This window comes from Nestor notabilis, unplaced genomic scaffold (genome assembly GCF_000696875.1).
Source record: "Nestor notabilis isolate BGI_N333 unplaced genomic scaffold, ASM69687v1 scaffold26068, whole genome shotgun sequence".
NCBI classification, from domain to species: Eukaryota; Metazoa; Chordata; class Aves; order Psittaciformes; family Psittacidae; genus Nestor; species Nestor notabilis.
Window position 1 is genome coordinate 15,935 of NW_009940058.1, and position 19,163 is coordinate 35,097.

Genomic DNA, 19,163 nt, shown 5'->3' on the forward strand with positions numbered 1-19,163 from the left:
AACTTGTGTGGATGTTTTACATCTTGTGTTTTAACCTTGGATTTATGAACTGAGATATAATCTCAGTTGTTTTCTCCAGCAAGTTTTCTCGGCCTAACTTTCAGTCTATTCTGTATCAATTCCCTCGAGTTACTCCATCTAACACCAGTGGAATAGTCTTAAGAAAAAAAATAATTACCTCACTACTAATGAATTTTTCAAGATTACTCAGATTACAAAGATTATACAATAGAAAGAAACTTTCTTTTTGTTTGTTTCTTGGTAGTCCAATAACTGGTAAATAAAAAAGAATATTATCTTCAGAGTTAAACAGAAATATTTAAGAATTAATCTCTTGAACTGTCCCTGCACCAAATCAGTTGCTCCTGTAAGAGCAATTTTGTAATATCATATTTAAGTAAAGGTTCAACATCAGTTTTGAAAGTCAGGCATTACAGAAGAAGCCTGAACAGAACAAAGCAGGTAAAGGAGTTCTCTCTGCTTTCTTTTTATTAAAAAAAAAAAGTTTTCTTCTGAGTGCAAATAAAAAATAAAATGTGTGAGGCTTGTGTGCTTTTGGATTTTGGTGGATGGCATCAGAATTTAGGTTTTTCTCAATTGTTTTGTAGGCAAACTGAGCCAAGCTGTGCAAACCAAGAATTAGAATGTGAAGAGAGGAGACCACAGAGAAGGCGAGAAGAAAGAACTACTTACAAAGGAAGAGAAGCTTATGATCAGTCATCGTGGCATCATCATAATGCACCACAGAGGGACAGGAAGTGGGAAAAGGATGATTATATTAGTCTTAGACAAGGCAAGTTTTCACACTCTCAGAGGAACCTTTACAGACATTCAGGTGGCTCAAAGGGACGCTCTGGATGGCATCAAAATGTTTCGGGAAGCTCTTCAAATTGGCATAACTATGGGAATTCTGGAAGTGCTTGGCATCCAAATAGGCGGGGAGGAGGAGCATCAAATTGGCATCACAGTGCTAGGGAGAGAAATTCTACTTGGCATTCAGAAGGAGCAGGTAATTTTTCTAGTTGGAATTCTAAGTGTTATGGAGGAAACTGGAAATCTAGTCCTCATGGTACAAATGGCTGGAATTGTGGAAGCTCAGGAGATACATATTCGGTGGTAGAATCTATTAAATATAATAAGGAAAGATATGCATGGCAGCTGCAGGAGAAAGACATTGATGTTCTGCCATACAGAGATCGAAAAAATAGGAAAGAGTTGCTTGATTTTACTAGTGATAAACTTCCTTTTGAGGGGGCTTTGGATTTTGGTACATTAAAGCAACCAGAAAGCAAAACTTCAAGAGCCAGTGGGAAAAGTGGCAGTCCTTCCAGAGATAAAATGTATCGCTGGACTCCCTACCCATCCCAAAAAGCTGCTGAGCAGCAACCATGGTCTGAAGATAACATATCTAAAACTCCAGATACAATGGAGTCTGTATGTACGCCTCTTACTGCTTCATCAATGAAAGGAAAAAGTTGTGAAGCCAATGGTAGCCTTTCAAAACTTAAAAATGGGGAAGCATCTTCCCCTTCTGATGTGACCTCGGATCACCTTGATTCTTGCAAGGTAACGAAAGACTGTTCCAGTGGTGAAAAGCCTGACAAAACTGATGGCACAAGTAATAAGATGCCATCACTGAAGTCCCCTCTTCTGAGTATCACAGGTATTAGGTTAGCTTCCCCAAAGCAAGACAGAAACAGTCTCTTAAAAAATGTCAAGCTTTTGTTATCCTCAGCTAGTGGTGAAGAGCAGAGTCGTTTAAATGCATTGAACTTGGAAACAAACAGTTCCTCCTCTTATTCATCGAAGCTGCATGGTGCATGTGCTGATAACTTACAAAACAACAAAGATGTGCTTGGTAGCCATCTTGGAGAGACTGTTAATAAGTTGTGTGAAGCAGAACAAAACCCCAAAGATGTTCAGTCCGCCCATTCCTTGCAAAATGTTCCCATAAGCTCTTGCAAGGATATAAGTGACCAGAATAGGGAAGAAACTGGGAAAACATCGCCAAAGAAGGAGTTCAGACTAGATTCGTTAGAAGATGTGAGCGATGATGATTTAACAGGAGGTGAGAAGTTGGAAGCAAGAGCTGAAAAGTTGGGTTCTTCTGTTAGTTCTCGTTTACGCTGTGACACTCCAGAAGGTAAACCTGCTACCTCTGAAAAGGATGATGATGAAAAGCCGGCTGCTTCAAGTATTGCTTCTGCTGATCTAAAAGATTCTGTGTTTCAGATGGACTCCACAGTTTCTCCATCAAGCGGTCAGAACCATGTGCATGTAGATTTGAAAACCTCCTCACAGGATCAAGAAGGGGATGAAAAGCAGGTCAAGTCACACGATCACTTTGAAATGGAAGGTTTTGAAAATCCTTCTGATCATGAGCTGCAAAAAGGAGGAGGCCACTCACTGGGCCTCCTTCCTGATTTAAGCAAACTTGGCCTCCCTGCGTCTCTGCAAAGAGACCTGACACGACATATTAGTTTGAAGAGCAAAGTCGGAACACATCTTCCAGAGCCCAATCTCAATAACGCACGGCGCATTCGGAATGTGAGCGGCCATCGGAGAAGCGAGGCTGAGAAGGAGTCGGGGCTTAAACCCACCCTCAGGCAGATTCTTAGTGCTTCCCGGCGAAATGTTAACTGGGATCAGGTCATCCAGCAGGTAACCAAGAAGAAACAGGAACTTGGCAAAGGCTTACCAAGGTTGGTAGCTTTCGGAACTAACCGTGCCTCTCTGTGTGCACATTGAGGGGGAGGGTTGTTTCTTTCCAAATCCGAAATGAGTTCCAGAATCCTAAAACTTAAGATTTGAGAATGAAGCTTGCTGTACCACCATCTTTTGCATATACATATAGTAGAGTTTTTGGCAGTACTTTCTGCTGTGGATGTCTGTCTGTAGATAAGTAATAGTAGTCTGCTGCTCAGAAAAGATTCTGATCCCGTTCATGATCATTGCTTAATATCTGAATATGGACACTAGCAGTATATTTGCTTTTCAAGTTCTAGTAAGTGGAAGAATGTAAAAGTGCAATCGGTATGTGAACATTCCTGTGACAGTTGCTTATTTCTTCATTTATTCCAGACTACAAAAATGTTTGCATTGCTGCAGGCAGAATAAACGCTTTGTCTTCATTTGTTTGTCTTTTAATCTGATTCACAGTTTGGTTTTGTGCTTTGAGAAAGCAATTTTATAATAATTCACTTTTGAAACTTTCTTTAAACCTGAAGTTCTTGAAGTGTCTTGAGAAGATGTCATATTTGCTTATTCCAAACTTGGTTTGGTATAATTATAACAACATGATTTCAGATGTGAAAATCATACTGTCAGTTCTTAGCTGCTAAGTCTTATTTTGTGATACACAAAACATATTCCATTGCCAGGTGAGACAGAAAGCACAGAATACCAGTGTAATTGAGTTGCTAGATCTCCTAACGCTGTAATGTGCTTTTGGGAAAGGGGGAGGCTTTTTTCTAGATTTAGCTGGCTTTTTACATGTATATTTATTTTTCTTTTTGTCTTGTTGAAGGTTTGGCATAGAAATGGTGCCTCTTGTTCAAAATGAGCAAGAGGGTCTAGAACTCGGTGAAGAATCTCATCTGTCTACTCTAGAAGGATTCCAGTGGGAAGGGATTTCCTTAGCAATGCCTGGCTCGGCCAGAAAACGTAGTTTTTCTGAAAGCAGTGTTGTTGCAGACAGAAATCCTTCTGCTTATAGCTTCTTCAGTGAGCAAGCCAAAATAAAAGAAAGTGGGCAAAGGCAAATAACTGCAGACAGCCACTCACATCATACGCCATCTGGGTATGAGGCAAGCGCTGACAGTGAGGCTGACTTGAAACAGGAGACATCATCTCTTCCTTCATCACCACTTACGTCTGAAAAAACTGAGACTAGTGGAAGGAGTCACAGCCCACAAGCCAGCTGGGAGGTTGTAGGCCTCACAAAACAAGACCAGGAGAGCCCAGAGAAGAGAACGCCTCTTCTTGAAAAACAAAATATGCTAGAAATCTCAGAAGAAAACCGTCCAGCTTCAAATAATGCTTCACTTCTTACAGTGTCTAATAACATAGATGCAGCTACAGACAGCAGCTGCACATCTGGTACTGAGCAGAATGACAGCCAAGGAGTTGGAAAGAAAAGAAGAGCAACTGGAGTAAGTGTGCAACTTTGTCCAGCTTTGGTGCACTAAAAAATGTTTTTTCCCAGTCAGTGGTCATTCAACCTTGGAATGGTCTCTGCAGGGAGGACTTTCTCCATTTGATTGTCTTGTACACTGAAAGCCTCAAACTAATTTGCTCTTTTGACTTAATTTTCTTTAAGAATATTTTTCATTTCTGCCTTCCTAGTGCAGGACTTTTGCTTATTCTTTTTTCTAATTAGTAGGAATGGCAAATGCTCTTTAATTTTGATTTGTAACTGGCATGCTATGCTGTTAAACGAGAGCTATTAAAGTAGTTCTGTGGAAGCAGTTGCTGTTGTAACAAGGATTTTGGTGTTTCAAAACTTAAATGGAAGCTAGGCTGTAGAAGAAGTTTTTTTTTCCTTAAATGTTCCTGGTTTTATGGTCAAGCAAGGAAAGACAAGTATTTTTACAAATTATATACTTGAAATTATAGCCTTAATTTGTTTCACTGTCCTGTCTTGGACTTACCAAAAGGGAAAAAAATGTTCCTGATCAAAATCCTCAAAATGGTTTTGCTGTCTGCAGAAAGGGATAATTTTGATTCCTCACTGATTTAATCCTCTAGACCTTCAACTAAAAACGTAGAGCAGAAAATCTGACCCAAGTGTGATGTTAAACATCTGAGCAAGTAGAAGTCTGCTGGCTTATTTAATATCTTTTCCTCATAGAGATGAAAACATGGCACTCACTTTGTTGCACTCCCTCTTTTAAGCACAGAGGGAAAGATGAGTTATACAAGAATGTGCAAAATTAATTGTATATTCTGCTCTGTGAGTACAAGTAATGGTTGAAATGGGTGTTTGACTTTCCAAGTTAAGCAAAATTGCTCTTGTAACTCTCGTTAATGAATTATTTTACTTGCAGGAGGGATCTTCTCCTGAAATCCCTAGTCTAGAAAGAAAGAATAAGAGAAGAAAAATCAAAGGTAAAAAAGGTGAGTGACTGTCATACATATGTGCATCTGGTAGGTATAGAGGTTGTAACTAGTAGTTATAAAATACTATTAATACTACTGACTAAATACTGGTAGTATTTTGACTTGGCTAAAATGGTAGTTCCTTAATGTTACTTTGGTGCTTCTTGGGCTCTTCCTGAAGATCATGGAGTGGACTGCTGTCAATTCTGCAACACATTCTTTGAAGTGTCCCATCTTAATTTGTCAGAAGTTCTTTCCAACAGAAAACTTTGTGCCTCCTTTCTGCCTGCAGTTCATGTTCTCGTTTGCACAGATGGGACCTTTGCTTTCCCCTGCTCAGGGGAAAGAAAGAGAATTGTTGCCTCTTCAGATGAAAGTTCTGAAGGGTGAAGCCCCCATCACTCCTTTTTAATTCAGCTGTGCAGTTTTCCCTTTCTACTTGGAGTGGTCTCACCAGAAAACTTGTACTCTGCCGAACAGTCTGGGCTGTGTTCTGGTTTTGACAACTCTGGCAATACTTGTTAGGTTTTGACTCCTCCTTCTCTTTCCTTAATGGAAATGAATGTGCAGTACTTCACCCTTTAGTGCTTGTGACCAAAGAAAACTCATTCTGGCATTAGACAGGCCTTTCTCAAACACACCTAACATGTCCACATTGCTGTGTGTCCAAATGAACCATCCGTGGTTTAGGCAGAATGTTTTCTCTGGGAACTAAATCATTGAATCGCCATCTGAGAGCTTTATGGTGCAGAAGGTAGCTTTTGAATGTTGCATTTCTCTTTTTTTAATTACTTCTATTAAGAGTTATTTGGAATGCAGGGCAATTAATATGGATCTTTTTGCAGGAACTAATATTTCACTACTCAAAAAGGTGGAATTTTTTATCAGCCTCTGTCTTCAATGATAACTGTCTATTACGGAGACTAATAGCACATTTAACTTGGTAAAAATTTATTTCCCATTACTTTACTTCAGCATCATCTTTACTGTAGTAAATTTATTAAGGGAAACTATAACCTGAATGAAACTAAGCAGTATTTAAAGTGAAACTTAATTTGTTCGGAGAATCTCTGTAATGCCGGTGGACTTTACAAAGTAATATAGTAGCATCTTTTACAGAGTACTGTGCTCAAGAGACTGCTGAAGTGAGTCTTGTGGCTCAAAATCATCTGGGATAGTACGTGATTTTTCATCACTGGGTTCTTCTTCTCTTAAGCTGCCCTTCCTCGGCTTCAGAATTAACTGAATAATTTAAATCTTGTTTAGCTTAAGTTTGCCTCTGTCTTACTGATTACATTAGTGGAAAGCATGTATTTGTACTTCCTGTGCATGTGTACCTCAAGAAAAGATCTTTGTGGAGGAAAATGACTTTGTTCAACTAAACTTAATCAGTGCTGGCAAAACTACTGTGGAAATAGTTATTAGTCAAGGTTGAGAATGTGTAAGAGGAATACTGGACTTTGTTCTTCTTTCATGTAGATGTGGCTATTCCTGTGCACAGTTATTCCTTTCCAGCCTCCTGTATGACTATTGATACTTTACCTAATTTATGTGATTTTTACATTCTGAGGTGATAGTATTTGTGGAGAAACCATAGGTAATGTATTTTAATGTATTGTCAGGCACAGTTATACTCTACATTTTGTTTCTTTTTCAGAACGTTCTCAGGTAGACCAGTTGTTGGCAATTTCACTGAGGGAAGAAGAGTTAAGCAAGTCCTTGCATAGCGTGGACAGCAGTCTCTTGCAGGCCAGGGCTGCCCTGCAGGCTGCATATGTTGAGGTTCAACGGTTCCTTGTATTAAAGCAGCAGGTAACAGTGGGCTTTTGAGACTGTCTGAACTTGAAGTTAGCAGCCTGAAAAACTGCCTTAGGTAGGACTGATTTAAACCACAACTGTTTTGCAGATAACCATGGAAATGAGTTCACTGAGAAGCCAGAGAATCCAGGTCTTGCAGGGGCTACAAGGTATGAAATACCACAAAACTACATCAGTGGAATTCTGACTTGTATATTCTTTGAACTCACTGTCTTGCAAAAATTGTTTTTAATTGAATGCACTCCTTTAAAGTGTGCAATAAAATTGTAGGCTTTCAAATGGCAATCTGTGTGATCTGTCATCTTTGGTAGTGCCACCTCGTGGCTTTTCTACAAATTTTTCTCTTGGTGTGTCCACAAGAAATGAGCTTCTGGCACCACTAAATTTTTTTGTTCATATGAACGTTTTTGTTTTGTATTTTTTTTCCCTGTCTTCTTTTGCCATTAGAAACGTATGAACCTTCTGAGCTGTCAGAGCAACTTCCCTGCAGTGTCTTAAGTGAAAGAAGAAATAGCAAATCTCACGTGGCAGCTGACTTAATTCCTGCAGGCACCTTCCTGCCCCTGTTGGACACTCTGTCGTCTTCTGTAGCTCCATTGGGAGCTTCTGTTCATGTTCACGTGCCGTCACCATTCCAGTCTTCTGGCATCGCACCCGCCACTCCTCCTGACTCCTCAGTACAAGTTAAACGAGAACCTGTGTCTCCAAAAGGCTCAGAAGAAAATGTGAATTCTGTACTCCAGAGCTCTCCATGTGCTTCACGAGCAGAAGAGGGGGAGCAGAAGGATGGTATGTTTGGCTTCTCTTTGTTTTAGGAGAACTAGTTTTAAGGAAATTAAAAAAAACATTAGTTCCCAAGAAGAATCTAAGCTGTTTCTCAGACCTGCAGCCTGTTGTGCAGGGGTGAATCCCATTAACTTGTGTAGGACTTTGTCTTCTATATAGAGGATTTTCTAACAGGTTGCAGCTGTGTGTGACAGTTATGGGTTGGGAGAGAGACAGCTTTCCACTGATGTATTTTAAATATGATATACCTTATGCCCTCAGCAAGTTCTAGTTTTATCTTGGAACTTCCCATCTGAGCAAGGTGTGGGGTGAGATGTTCACATTTAAGCTGTCTCTAGTTGGATGCGTAATTCCAAAGCATCCAATCTGTACTGTGTGTGATGTGTTAAACAGTCCAAGAGCTTTGCCTAAGCATTGCTGTAGGTTTGATTTGCTGGTTTCTAGGAGATAGAAGCAGGGAAACGTTTCAAAAGCTGACAGCTTCCAATTTACATTGAGGGATCCCACCCAATAATTGCAATGAACTTGAAACATCCTGTCCTGGACTGTAGTTATTGCAAGTGGGAAAGTTTAGGGTGGGAAACACAGCTGTAAGATGCTGCCTGTGCTCTTAGCCTGTCTCAGTTGAGAGGCTGGATTCATTTGTTCATACTGGCTTCACATGAAACTGACAGAGAAAGCATGTTCACCCTGTCAGTCCACCATAGATAAACTAACAAAGCTTACTCTGATGTCCTACAGTGCTGCCATTCCCAGGATAGAAAGTATGATACCGCAGAGTGGGTTGTACGTGGCTTGTCTACCTTGAGTTAGGTTCAAGTAACTTGGAAGAAATAACTAATGCAATGGGTTAAGCAGAAGGTCTTCAAACTGTTGTGGAGCAGCTGAGGCGTATTAGGCATGCATTGGTTAACACTGGTCCTACAGCAGTGGTAATAGTTGGTAAGGGAGCATGCAGTGAAGGGTGGTAGCATCTTAAGCTGACAATGTAGGATTCACTAAAAGTGGTTTGCCAGAACTCCTATAGTCAGCCAGCAACTTGAGTGATATACCCCATTCCTTTGCTTCTGGATGCAGAGATAAAAAATTTATTCCCCACATGTGTTTTTGAAAGGCTGGATAGCTGACTGAAATAGCAACTCTGTGAGTAGTGCACATAGATTTCAGCATCTAGGAATATGTACTTAACATGCACAATTAACTATAACCAGAAAAATGCAGGGAAAATAGTTTTGCATAAATACTTATTGCTGTACAGATTGAATATAACACGCTTCTGTTTTCTTCAGAAGAGACCAACCAGAAAACTTCAGTGTATCCAGTTATCTCTGCAACCATATCCCTGTCAGAGCTGGCAGCTTGCTTCCGACAGCCTAATGAAGATGTTCACAAGCCTACTGTGAACAGCAGAGAAGCTGGACTTCCTGAGAACCCTTCTTCTCATTCCCTGTCTGATTTCAGCAAGAGAGAAGCAAATGACACAGTGACTGAAAGGTTTTTACTGGATCAGTGTAACACTTCTCTTCCAAAGCATTCAGCCCTTCTTGAAATGCCAGTGGATAAACCCCCCAAATTATCAGCAGAACCATCCGAACAACACGTGTCAACTGCTGTAGTCTCAATGGAAAAAGGGAACAGGAGGAGGAGAAAGTTGAGGAAGAAGAAAACTCTGAGGGCAGCCCATGTGCCAGAGAACAGTGATACAGAGCAGGATATAATTGACTCTAAGCCTGTCCGGAAAGTCAAGGGTGGAAAGGTTCCTAAAGGAGAAAAAGTTACTACATCTACTCCTCCAAAACAGGAGGATGGAGTTACTGCTCACACAGCAAGAAACAAAGATGAGAACGACAGTGATGCTTCTCTGGAACTAGTGGAATTTCCAGCACCCCAGTGTGAGGTGGTTGATGTTGGTTCATCAGAGTCTGGAGATGAGAAACCAGACAGTCCCTCAAAGATGAAGTCACGTGGCTCTATGGATCAAGCAGCTCTACAGGTGTCTTGCTCGGGTTATGATGAAGTGAGCTCTACCAGTGAGATTGGCACAAATTATAGGGATGATGGGAAACGAAGGTGAGATTACTGCTGATCTCTCAAAATTAAAAGCATTACACAATAGTCACAAGAGGCCTCTTTTTTCTTTTTTTTTTTTTTTTTTTTTTTCTTTTTTTTTAGGTTGTTTTCTTTATTCAGAAAGTCTGACAACATCAGTAACCCAATTTGGTTGTGAAATAAGAGGGAAAATGAGAAATGAATTTGCTTTTTTGGTCCAACAAATAAATATGCCTTGTTACCTACTAATTAAGGTCTTGTTACGTACTAATTAAGCCTTGTAAGAACAAGGCTGCCCTCCATGAAAAGTTTGGTTTTGAGCTGACCTGTTACAGCCTGATTTCTACTAAGTACAGACTCTTGTATTCTGAGATGTTATTTACACCAAAATTTTGTCTGGAAATGAACGTGCCAAGTCCAATCTCACTGCTTTTTATTTCTGTGTTGCAGTATGTCTGAGATGCAGACTTCCATAGCATCACTAAGAGGATCAAAGAACTCATCAGGTATCTTTTAAACTTTCTTGTGATAATTTGTGTCTTGCAGGACTTTAAGTCTTGAGCAAACTGCTTCCAGTGGGGAGTTCTGCCCTGAAGATAAAAACCTGTGCTAAAACTGAAGTGGGAAGTCGTGCATACTCACTTAGGTCTTACTGGATCTTTGTGCCTTGACCTCTCTGTATCCCCCTGTGTTCTCCCACATGAACACTTCTATTCCACAATCTCTGTAGAGCTGTAGGACAAACAATAGAATCATAGGATGGTTTGGGTTGGAAAGGACCTCAGGGTCATCTAGTTCCAACACCCCTCCCATGAGCAGGGACACCACATGCTAAACTATGTCGCCCAAGGCTCTGTCCAACCTGGCCTTGAACTCCTCCAGGGTTGAAGCATTCACAGCTTCCTTGGGCAACCCATTCCAGTGCCTCACCACCCTCACTGGAAAGAACTTCTTCCTTATATCTAATCTAAACTTCCCCTGTTGAAGTTTAAACCCATTACCCCTTGTCCTACCACTAGAGTCCCTAATGAGGAATCCCTCCCCAGCATCCTTGTAGGCCCCCTCAGATACTGGAAACCTGCTCTGAGGTCTCCATGCAGCCTTCTCTTTTCCAGGCTGACCAGCCCCAACTTTCTCAGCCTGTCTTCATACGGGAGGTGCTTCAGTCCTCTTATCATCCTCGTAGCCTCCTCTGGACTTGCTCCAGCAGCTCCATGTCCTTTTTATGTTGAGGACACCAGAACTGGACACAATACTGCAAGTGAGGTCTCACAAGAGCAGAGTAGAGGGGCAGGATCACCTCTTTTGACCTGCTGGTCACGCTTCTTTTGGTGCAGCCCAGGATACAGTTGGTTTCTGGGCTGCAAGCACATGCTGGAGCTGGCTCATGTCAAGCTTCTCATCAACCACCACCCCCAAGTCCTTCTTTGCAGGGCTGCTCTGAATCTTTTCTCCCCCCAGCCTGTAGCTGTGCCTGGGGTTGTGCCAGCCCCGGGGTAGGACCTTGCACTTGGCTTGGTTAAACTTCATAAGGTTGGCATTGGCCCACCTCACAAGTGTGTCCAGGTCCCTCTGGATGGCATCCCTTCCCTCCAGCGTATAAACCGAGCCACACAGCTTGGTGTCGTCGGCAAACTTGCTGAGGGCCCATCAATCCCACTGTCAATAATACAATAATATAATCCTTTTGCTATTTTAAAGAGCTTTCTGGATTTAACATTATAGAAAAGGTCTTTCTGGCATTTTCCATTGGCTTTTGCCACTTACAGGCTCCACCTGAGACCACAGTTGCTAAGCTCATGATGCTGTTTGTTAATACAAACAGCAGCAGCATATTTACTTGAGTGTTCCCATAATCCAGTTCCCATAATCAAAGTACATGTGTGTCTGTCCTACAGAAGTGTCTTCGGAGCCAGGTGAAGATGAAGAACCCACAGAGGGAAGCTTTGAGGGACACCTAGCTGCAGTGAATGCTATTCAGATTTTTGGGAATTTGTTGTATACCTGCTCAGCAGACAAAACTGTTTGTGCCTACAATCTGGTTGTAAGTAAGGCTGTGGGAATGGTGTTACGTTAATTCCAGTCATAAGGTTGTGATTCTGTTTTTGTAAAGCCTTACTGTGTGAGCTGTCCTACCCTGCTCAGTCAGGCACAGATCCTGAGAGGTATAATGGGCTTTTATGTTGACAGACCCTATGCTTTCCTTTTCAGAGCAGGAAGTGTGTGGCCATCTTTGAAGGACATACTTCGAAAGTGAACTGCCTCCTGGTCACTCAGACAAATGGGAAGAATGCTGCACTCTACACTGGCTCAAGTGACCACACTATCAACTGTTACAATATCAAGGTAGTCAAACTTTGTGTTGGTTAACACGCAGTGTAATGTGGTGCATTTTTATTTAAGGATTTCTCTGCAAATATAAATGAAAAAAGCCTTTTAACCCATATGAGCTGGACATGAGCCCCATTTCATACCACATTAGAGTAGAGCAGGGGAAAAAAAAATCCAAACAGCAAATCGTGAAGTGATTTACTACACTAATCTTCTGGTTAGCTTGTCAGTAGAGCTAGAACAGCATGTTGGGATCCTGAATGTTGGTAACACCCATGTGCAGGATGGTTGTCTGGCCATGAATTTCATATTTGTCTTGCTATTTCAAACTTCATTGCTTATGGGAGGCATGGCTCTCTTTGTAGAACAGCTGAGATTGAGACTTCCTGAAGCTGGACATTTAAAGATAAATGATAGGAGGGCTTGTCTAACCTGGGGCTTGAAGGGCTAGAAAGCAAATGTCTGCTTGAAGGGGGCAAACTGACAGGTTTGTTTTAAGCTGATGATTTGTGGCATTTCCCTGTTGGCGACTTCATGGGGATTCCTCAAACTCAAGCATGTAACAAGGTGTTTTTAATTTATATATAGTCTGCAGTCTAAATTTCTATATGCATTAGAGGTGTGGTTAAAATAAAGCTTTTAGAGTTATAACTAGTTGCTGAAGTACAGTCAAGTCTTGGAGATGGGAGTGAGCTAATGAAAACCAGGGTCAAACTGCTGTGTCACACAAGACATTCAGATGTTTTTCTCCAGCTTTGTTGGTTAAAAAAATGCAGCTTGTATGTGAAAATTATCATTTACTTCAAGCTTTTTTCCCTGAATTGTTTTCACTTAATGGAAAGCTTTAAATACTTCTTTCTATTGCCAGACCAAAGAGTGCATGGAACAGTTTAAATTGGAAGATCGAGTGCTCTGTTTACACAGTAGATGGCGGATCCTTTTTGCAGGCCTTGCAAATGGCAATGTGGTTACTTTCAGCATAAAGGTTAGTATCTTTAAATATTGGCACCTAAAAGCCTGTTGCAGTGCTGTTTCTCTCCATTCTGTGTTTGTTTCTGTTCTTTTTCTTGAGTAATAAGTGTATTCGTGCTTCAAGTACTTTGGTCACTGTTGGCCCCTTTTGGTCCTTTATTTTGTCAGTGCACGAAGCTGTGCCATCTCCCCTTCCCTTCAGTTACCTTTCTCTCAACTGCTGTATTGTTGTCATGTTATCCCTTAAGGTTCCACCTGGCCTACCAGTCATGTGTTGTGAGAGTTTTCTGACACAGATGATTATTTGTGAATCCTCCTTTCTCAACCATCAAAAGAGATGGTCAAAAAACTTTATAAAGTGTTGCTCGTTTTGCTTACTCCATTTGCAGTTACTGAAGAGACTCATTCACATGGTTTTCTGGCAAAGAGGCTTGCTCAGCAGTCCCCAGGATGTTTAAAAGTGAATAAAAATCATCATTTAAATTATTTTTCTGATTATTCTTCTCATGGATCCTAGACTAATTTCTCAGATTTATGCTTACAAATTTATCCTGGGTTGCATTTTTCTCATAAAACTCTCATTATTCTATCTTGGAAGGAGGATTTACTGGAGCTTTGCTAAATAATATTTTTTTTAAAAGACAGAATAAAAGCCTAGCAGGAGGAGTTATTTCCTTGATTTGGAAGCTGAGTTGTTTAGATGAAACTTTTACCACTGCTGAAATGGTGTGTTACTAAACTGAAATCAGATGCTGTAACAAGTACAACACAGAAAGAACTTAGTGGTCTAGTCGGTGCCATAGCAAAGTTTTAATTCTCAAATACCATTTTTTTCCCTCTTCCAACAGAACAACAAGCAGGTTGATACCTTTGAATGCCACGGCCCGAGGGCAGTGAGCTGTCTAGCCACAGCTCAGGAAGGAGCGCGCAAGTTGTTGGTGGTGGGCTCCTATGACTGCACCATCAGCGTGCGAGATGCACGGAATGGGCTGCTTCTCAGAACCCTGGAAGGTCACAGCAAGACTATCCTCTGTATGAAGGTAAGTGTCTCTGAACATACATTTTTGACAAAGAATGCTTAAAATGTTATGTTTTTTTCTTTTTCTTCCTCGTTTAATAGTGAGCAGGTTGTGTTAGGAAATACAGGATTTTAATGATAAAAGCTAAGTAAATTGGAAGGGAAATTGTCTCTGGTTGGCTGCCATATTTCACATTCCCTGCAAAACTGTGTCTGTAGGAAGCATGTTTATTTCATGTTGTTAGAAGATTCAGGGAATCTTGAAATGTGAATTTGCCAACAGAAGGAAGGTTGTGGAAAAGGTGAAGCTAGTTTTCACGTACCCTGATACAAGCATCAGAGGAAGCTGGGAAAAATGTAACTCTAGAGAAGTATTGTGTTTTTATGGAAGAAGCACTAACACATACAGGTTTCTGGCTCCTGAGTTTACAAGCTGGAACAGATACACTTGTCTGGTTGCTTTGCTGTGACTTCTATTATGTAACAGATAGGGGATGACTTCCATAAACTGTATAGATATTACAGTGCAGTGGCACAGTCTTTTTGCCATGTGAATTATCCTAGTCCTGCTCACATGGCAGCACTGTGGTCCCTTTTTGATCCACGATGGGTTTATTAAGCTTCTTTTCTAGATTAGTACTTGTCAGGAGCAATGTCTGTCTTATGTGACGAGTGTATAAGCACACAGCACATCCAAAATTACTAGGAAAGAATGGGCTTTAGTGTGCATGTGCAAAGCAGCATTCTGCATTCAGTTTGCGTGGTCCTTGATCTGCTGCTGTGCTGACACTGAGAATAGTCTGTAGGTAGGATGACTTAGCCTGGTGGGCTGCAAGTTTAACAACTTCTGATGTCAGTTGTGAAATGTCAGAGGTCATCATTAGGATACCACAGTACATTTTCTAGGTCTTATATAAAGAACTCAGTGGATGCTTTTTTCTCTTTCCATATTCTCCATTGATTTTAAGATTGTCAAATTTAGGAAATACTACAGTACAACTTTAAACTGAACAGTGTCTTCTTTTTCTTTTTTTTTTTTTTTTTTTTTTCTCTTTTTGTAAGGTTGTGAATGATCTGGTATTCAGTGGCTCCAGTGATCAGTCTGTACATGCCCACAATATTCATGTGAGTATCATATATAAAGCTGAAATGACCCTTTCTGTTAAGGCAGTGAATTCCTCTGCTAGAAAATCAGTGTTTTCAGAATTTTTGACTGACTTCTGGAGCTTCCAGAGAAGGAAGACATAAGATTTTGTTAATGTGACTGCACTATAGCTAACTAAAGAGGCATGCAGAGGATGCAAAAACGTGCTGAGTCTTGCAATCAGTTATATAGTGCTTTTTTATCTGGGGATCTTTCCTTTGCAAATATTACTACAGACATGCTGATAATGTGGAAAGTGTCCAGAGCAAAGCCATGTGAGCTATTCTGGTGGGGGAACAGTTTTGTTATTACAGGAAAAACTTGAGGAACACAGTGTTCCAAGCTAGTTGGTTCAAAAGCTGTTATACTGTCCAGAATGCTTCGTTGCTAGCATGCCACTCTCTTCCTCTTTTGCACTATCTGCTGTACTAGCAGAAGCATTCATGTAGCTGTGCAGTAAGTTAGATTAAGAAACTTATCAGATGTAATTTTTTATCCTTTTTAAGAAAAGTAGATACTTTTCATAGTGGCATGCATTTCTATTGTACTGGAATGGCTTTGAGTTAACATGGGCAAAGAAAAAGATAAGTCATATTTGATCATGATCTAAAATCGCCTTCCACAGGAAGTGGAAGTCTAATAGTGAGCAGTGAACATGGAAGCTAGCTACCGGATGTAGGTTAGATTAAAATGGTTTGCTTTGTTGTTAAAAAGGCCCAACAACAAACCACAAGCAAATCCAAGCAGAAAAGAACTCCTCAAAACAGCAAACACCTAGCTACCTTTTGCTTTTCCTTGATGCAGACTGGGGAGCTGGTACGGATCTATAAAGGCCATAACCATGCGGTAACGGTTGTAAACATTCTTGGGAAAGTGATGGTGACAGCATGTCTGGATAAATTTGTTCGTGTTTATGAACTACAGGTAAGAAAATAGATGCTTACTATGCCACTTACCTAATACTCATTAATTATTTTGAAGTCAAATAGAAGAAATGTTTATGCTCACTAGTCTCTGGCCCATCTCTCTCTTTCCTGTTAGTCAGAATATATAGTTGTGTCACCAGCCAAAATAAATAGATTTTAAAGATTATAACCTAAACCATTCTTTTTTTTTAGAACCTGGGTTATCCTAAGACAATGACAGATCAGAAAAGTGGGGAAACGTTCGTTTTGTCTGCTGAAAGACCAAGTGCTTAGTTGGACAAAAAGACTTAGAGAAGTAATGTAAGCAAAAGCGAGCCTTCACGGTGGCTGGAAACTTTGGAATCCACCAGAGGAGTTTAGTTGCTACTGAGAAACTGCTTGTAGAAGCATTGTCATTTGCATGTCTGTGAAAATGGCTTTTAGCTGTCATGTGATTAATGTCTCTTTCTGTTTCTTTCAAGTCGCACGACCGCTTGCAAGTCTATGGAGGCCACACAGATATGATTATGTGTATGACCATCCATAAGAGCATGGTAACTTCCTTCTTTTCACTGGTCTCAAAGAGGAGGTTGTAATTTCCACATGCATATACAAGACAGTATAATTTTTTCAGATAATGAAGTCAACATACTGTCTGACTAAGAAGAGCTTAGAAATGTCTGCCAAAAATCAATTTGCTGTTAGAGCTCTGTATTTATGTAACATTATTGTCTTACTGTAGTATTAAAACAATAATTCTGTTTATAGTGATGATTGCAGTGAAGAGTTTAGAAAAAGTAAAATATTCCCTCTTCTCAAGCATCAATCCTGTTTGACTTCTGCCCTAGAGTCACACAGGTGCTAGAGAAAAACTTCACCCACAGACAAATGACTAGTAACCTGTGATAGAAACTAAACAAAGGTATGCAACTGGTTTAGGTGTGCAGATTTCTTCATGCAACTGCCCTGCAAGATAGGTTTCAGAAGCACTTCTAGGTAAATAACTAGCTTGAAATAGTTATTAAATACATTTGTAAGTAAGGTTGTATTTTGAAGTTTTTCTGAACACTATGACACTATAAGCAGTAGAAGTTATGGAAACATTTCTTTAGTAGGTTTTTGTAAACAATGAATGCAAATCTCCATTAGATTAGACCCATTTTTTTAAATTTGGAAGCCTTGCATGTTGAGATTTTATTGGTTTTCACCTAATGTACTTGACACTGAAGCCTCCTTCAAAATAGGACTATTTTTTCCTATTATTCCCAGCTTGCTTATCCATAAATGTTTCTTTCACAGATCTACACTGGATGCTATGATGGCAGTGTCAGAGCTGTGAGGCTTAATCTGATGCAGAATTATCGTTGCTGGGTAATAAGTGAAACATTTTTAGCCTTCCTTTGTTATAGTTTTTGGACTAATTTTCTGGGGAGGGTCACTACTCAGTCTTGCATAGCTTGACCTTTAATTTATTATAGTTCAATAATATTTTTAAATGTATATGTACTTTTAAAATGTAAGTATATATCTCTAGTTCCCTTTTTTATGGTCTTTAGTATAGGTGTATGCTTTGGGGCAGATTGATAGTACCATCTTAAATTGTTTTTCTTTCTGGCAACTTTTAAAGATAATGATAACGATAGTGACCTGTAACTGGTTAAAACCAAAAACTTCAGCTGAGTGACATAGAAAATCTGATTTACTCTGCTAAATAAGTTTAATTAAATTCCCAATGCCTCTGTCTTGGATAAGCTCAAATCTTGTAAAGGTTTAGTTCCCGTCTTCCTCCTGCCATTCTTGCTCATGGTCTAGGCTTGGCTAGAGGCAGGAAGAATCTCTGTAAAGCTGTAGTTACAGGAATAGAGGCTATTCATTTAAGTAGAGAATGGAAACGGAATAAGAAGATTAAAAAATTACAGGAGGTGGCCTGTGTGTAAACAGTCTTGGTAGAATATTGTGAGGTTGCAAGAAGAGAAGCATTAGCTAAAATTCTGCTTTCCTGGCTTATTCTGGTGTGTTTTTTCAACCAGTGGCATGGATGTTCACTGATCTTTGGAGTTGTGGACCATCTGAAACAACACTTGCTAACTGACCACACCAACCCAAATTTTCAGACCCTAAAATGTCGCTGGAAGAACTGTGATGCTTTCTTTACTTCCAGGAAAGGTTCCAAGCAGGTACGTGGTTGAATTGACGTGGTTGTATTTGGCAGTATAAAGTACTTTACATCACTGCAATTGTGGGACTTTATCCTATTTCTCTTAGAAAGGGTTAAATTCTTCTAGTCTTGACAGGCTTGACTGCATTACAGTTACAGTCATACAAGGCTAATAGGGTTCAAGTCAACCCGTAGCAAATGAAGAGTGCAACGAAGTATGGTAACTTGAGATATGGCCAATATAAAACAGCTTGATCATAAAATATTACATGGAAACGGTAAAATTCTTGGAATATTGAAAGAAATTCTGATAAATATAAGTTAAAATTAAGTTCTTGCAGGAAGAATTTATTTTTAAGTTGAATAAACATCTTTTAACTAGCTTCTGGTTCTTTTCTAGGATGCCGTAGGACACATTGAAAGACATGCTGAGGATGACAGCAGGATTGACTCATGAAGCTTTTCACCTCCCACATTGGGAAGTAATTTTATATGTCAGAATTATTCCAAGTAACATCAATTTCTTACTCCAGTCTTTCCTTTTTCTTTTCCCGTTTGGAATGCAAAAACGGAGTGGGGCTGAAATGCCTTGTTACAGAGGCTGCAGGTCGTGTTGCACTCTGTAGAAATAAGGCTGGTCAATTAAGACTTAGCCCAAATGGAAGATTCTTGCAAGTTTTTAATTCACTGACAGATAAGAATATTCCCTCCTCTTGTCTGCTTTGGGTTTTTGTTATTTGTTTTCCCTTTTTGTTTTTGTGTTTGTTTTGGTTTTTTTTAAGCAGCATAGTCTGCGTGTCCTTGGGAAGTCCAGAGGGGTGTTGAGAACTTAGATTATAATAGGTTCTGATGTTTGCAAAATCAGCTTGAAGCCTGTTATATGTC

At 40.0% G+C, this 19,163-nt stretch overlaps 1 protein-coding gene across 1 annotated transcript; it reads left to right on the top strand.

Moving 5' to 3' along the window:
- The first annotated feature begins 1,870 nt into the window (after nt 1-1,870).
- Nucleotides 1,871-19,163, top strand: ZNF106 (zinc finger protein 106). The gene is made up of 19 exons (XM_010020175.1): nt 1,871-2,702; nt 3,527-4,151; nt 5,046-5,115; nt 6,755-6,909; nt 7,004-7,064; nt 7,363-7,670; nt 8,960-9,771; nt 10,201-10,256; nt 11,649-11,794; nt 11,962-12,096; nt 12,950-13,066; nt 13,902-14,093; nt 15,134-15,196; nt 16,020-16,139; nt 16,603-16,674; nt 17,420-17,491; nt 18,151-18,297; nt 18,679-19,010; nt 19,061-19,163. Exons 1-18 carry the CDS (start codon nt 2,233-2,235, stop codon nt 18,733-18,735), a joined length of 3,678 nt encoding a protein of 1,225 aa, XP_010018477.1. The 5' UTR covers nt 1,871-2,232; the 3' UTR covers nt 18,736-19,010; nt 19,061-19,163.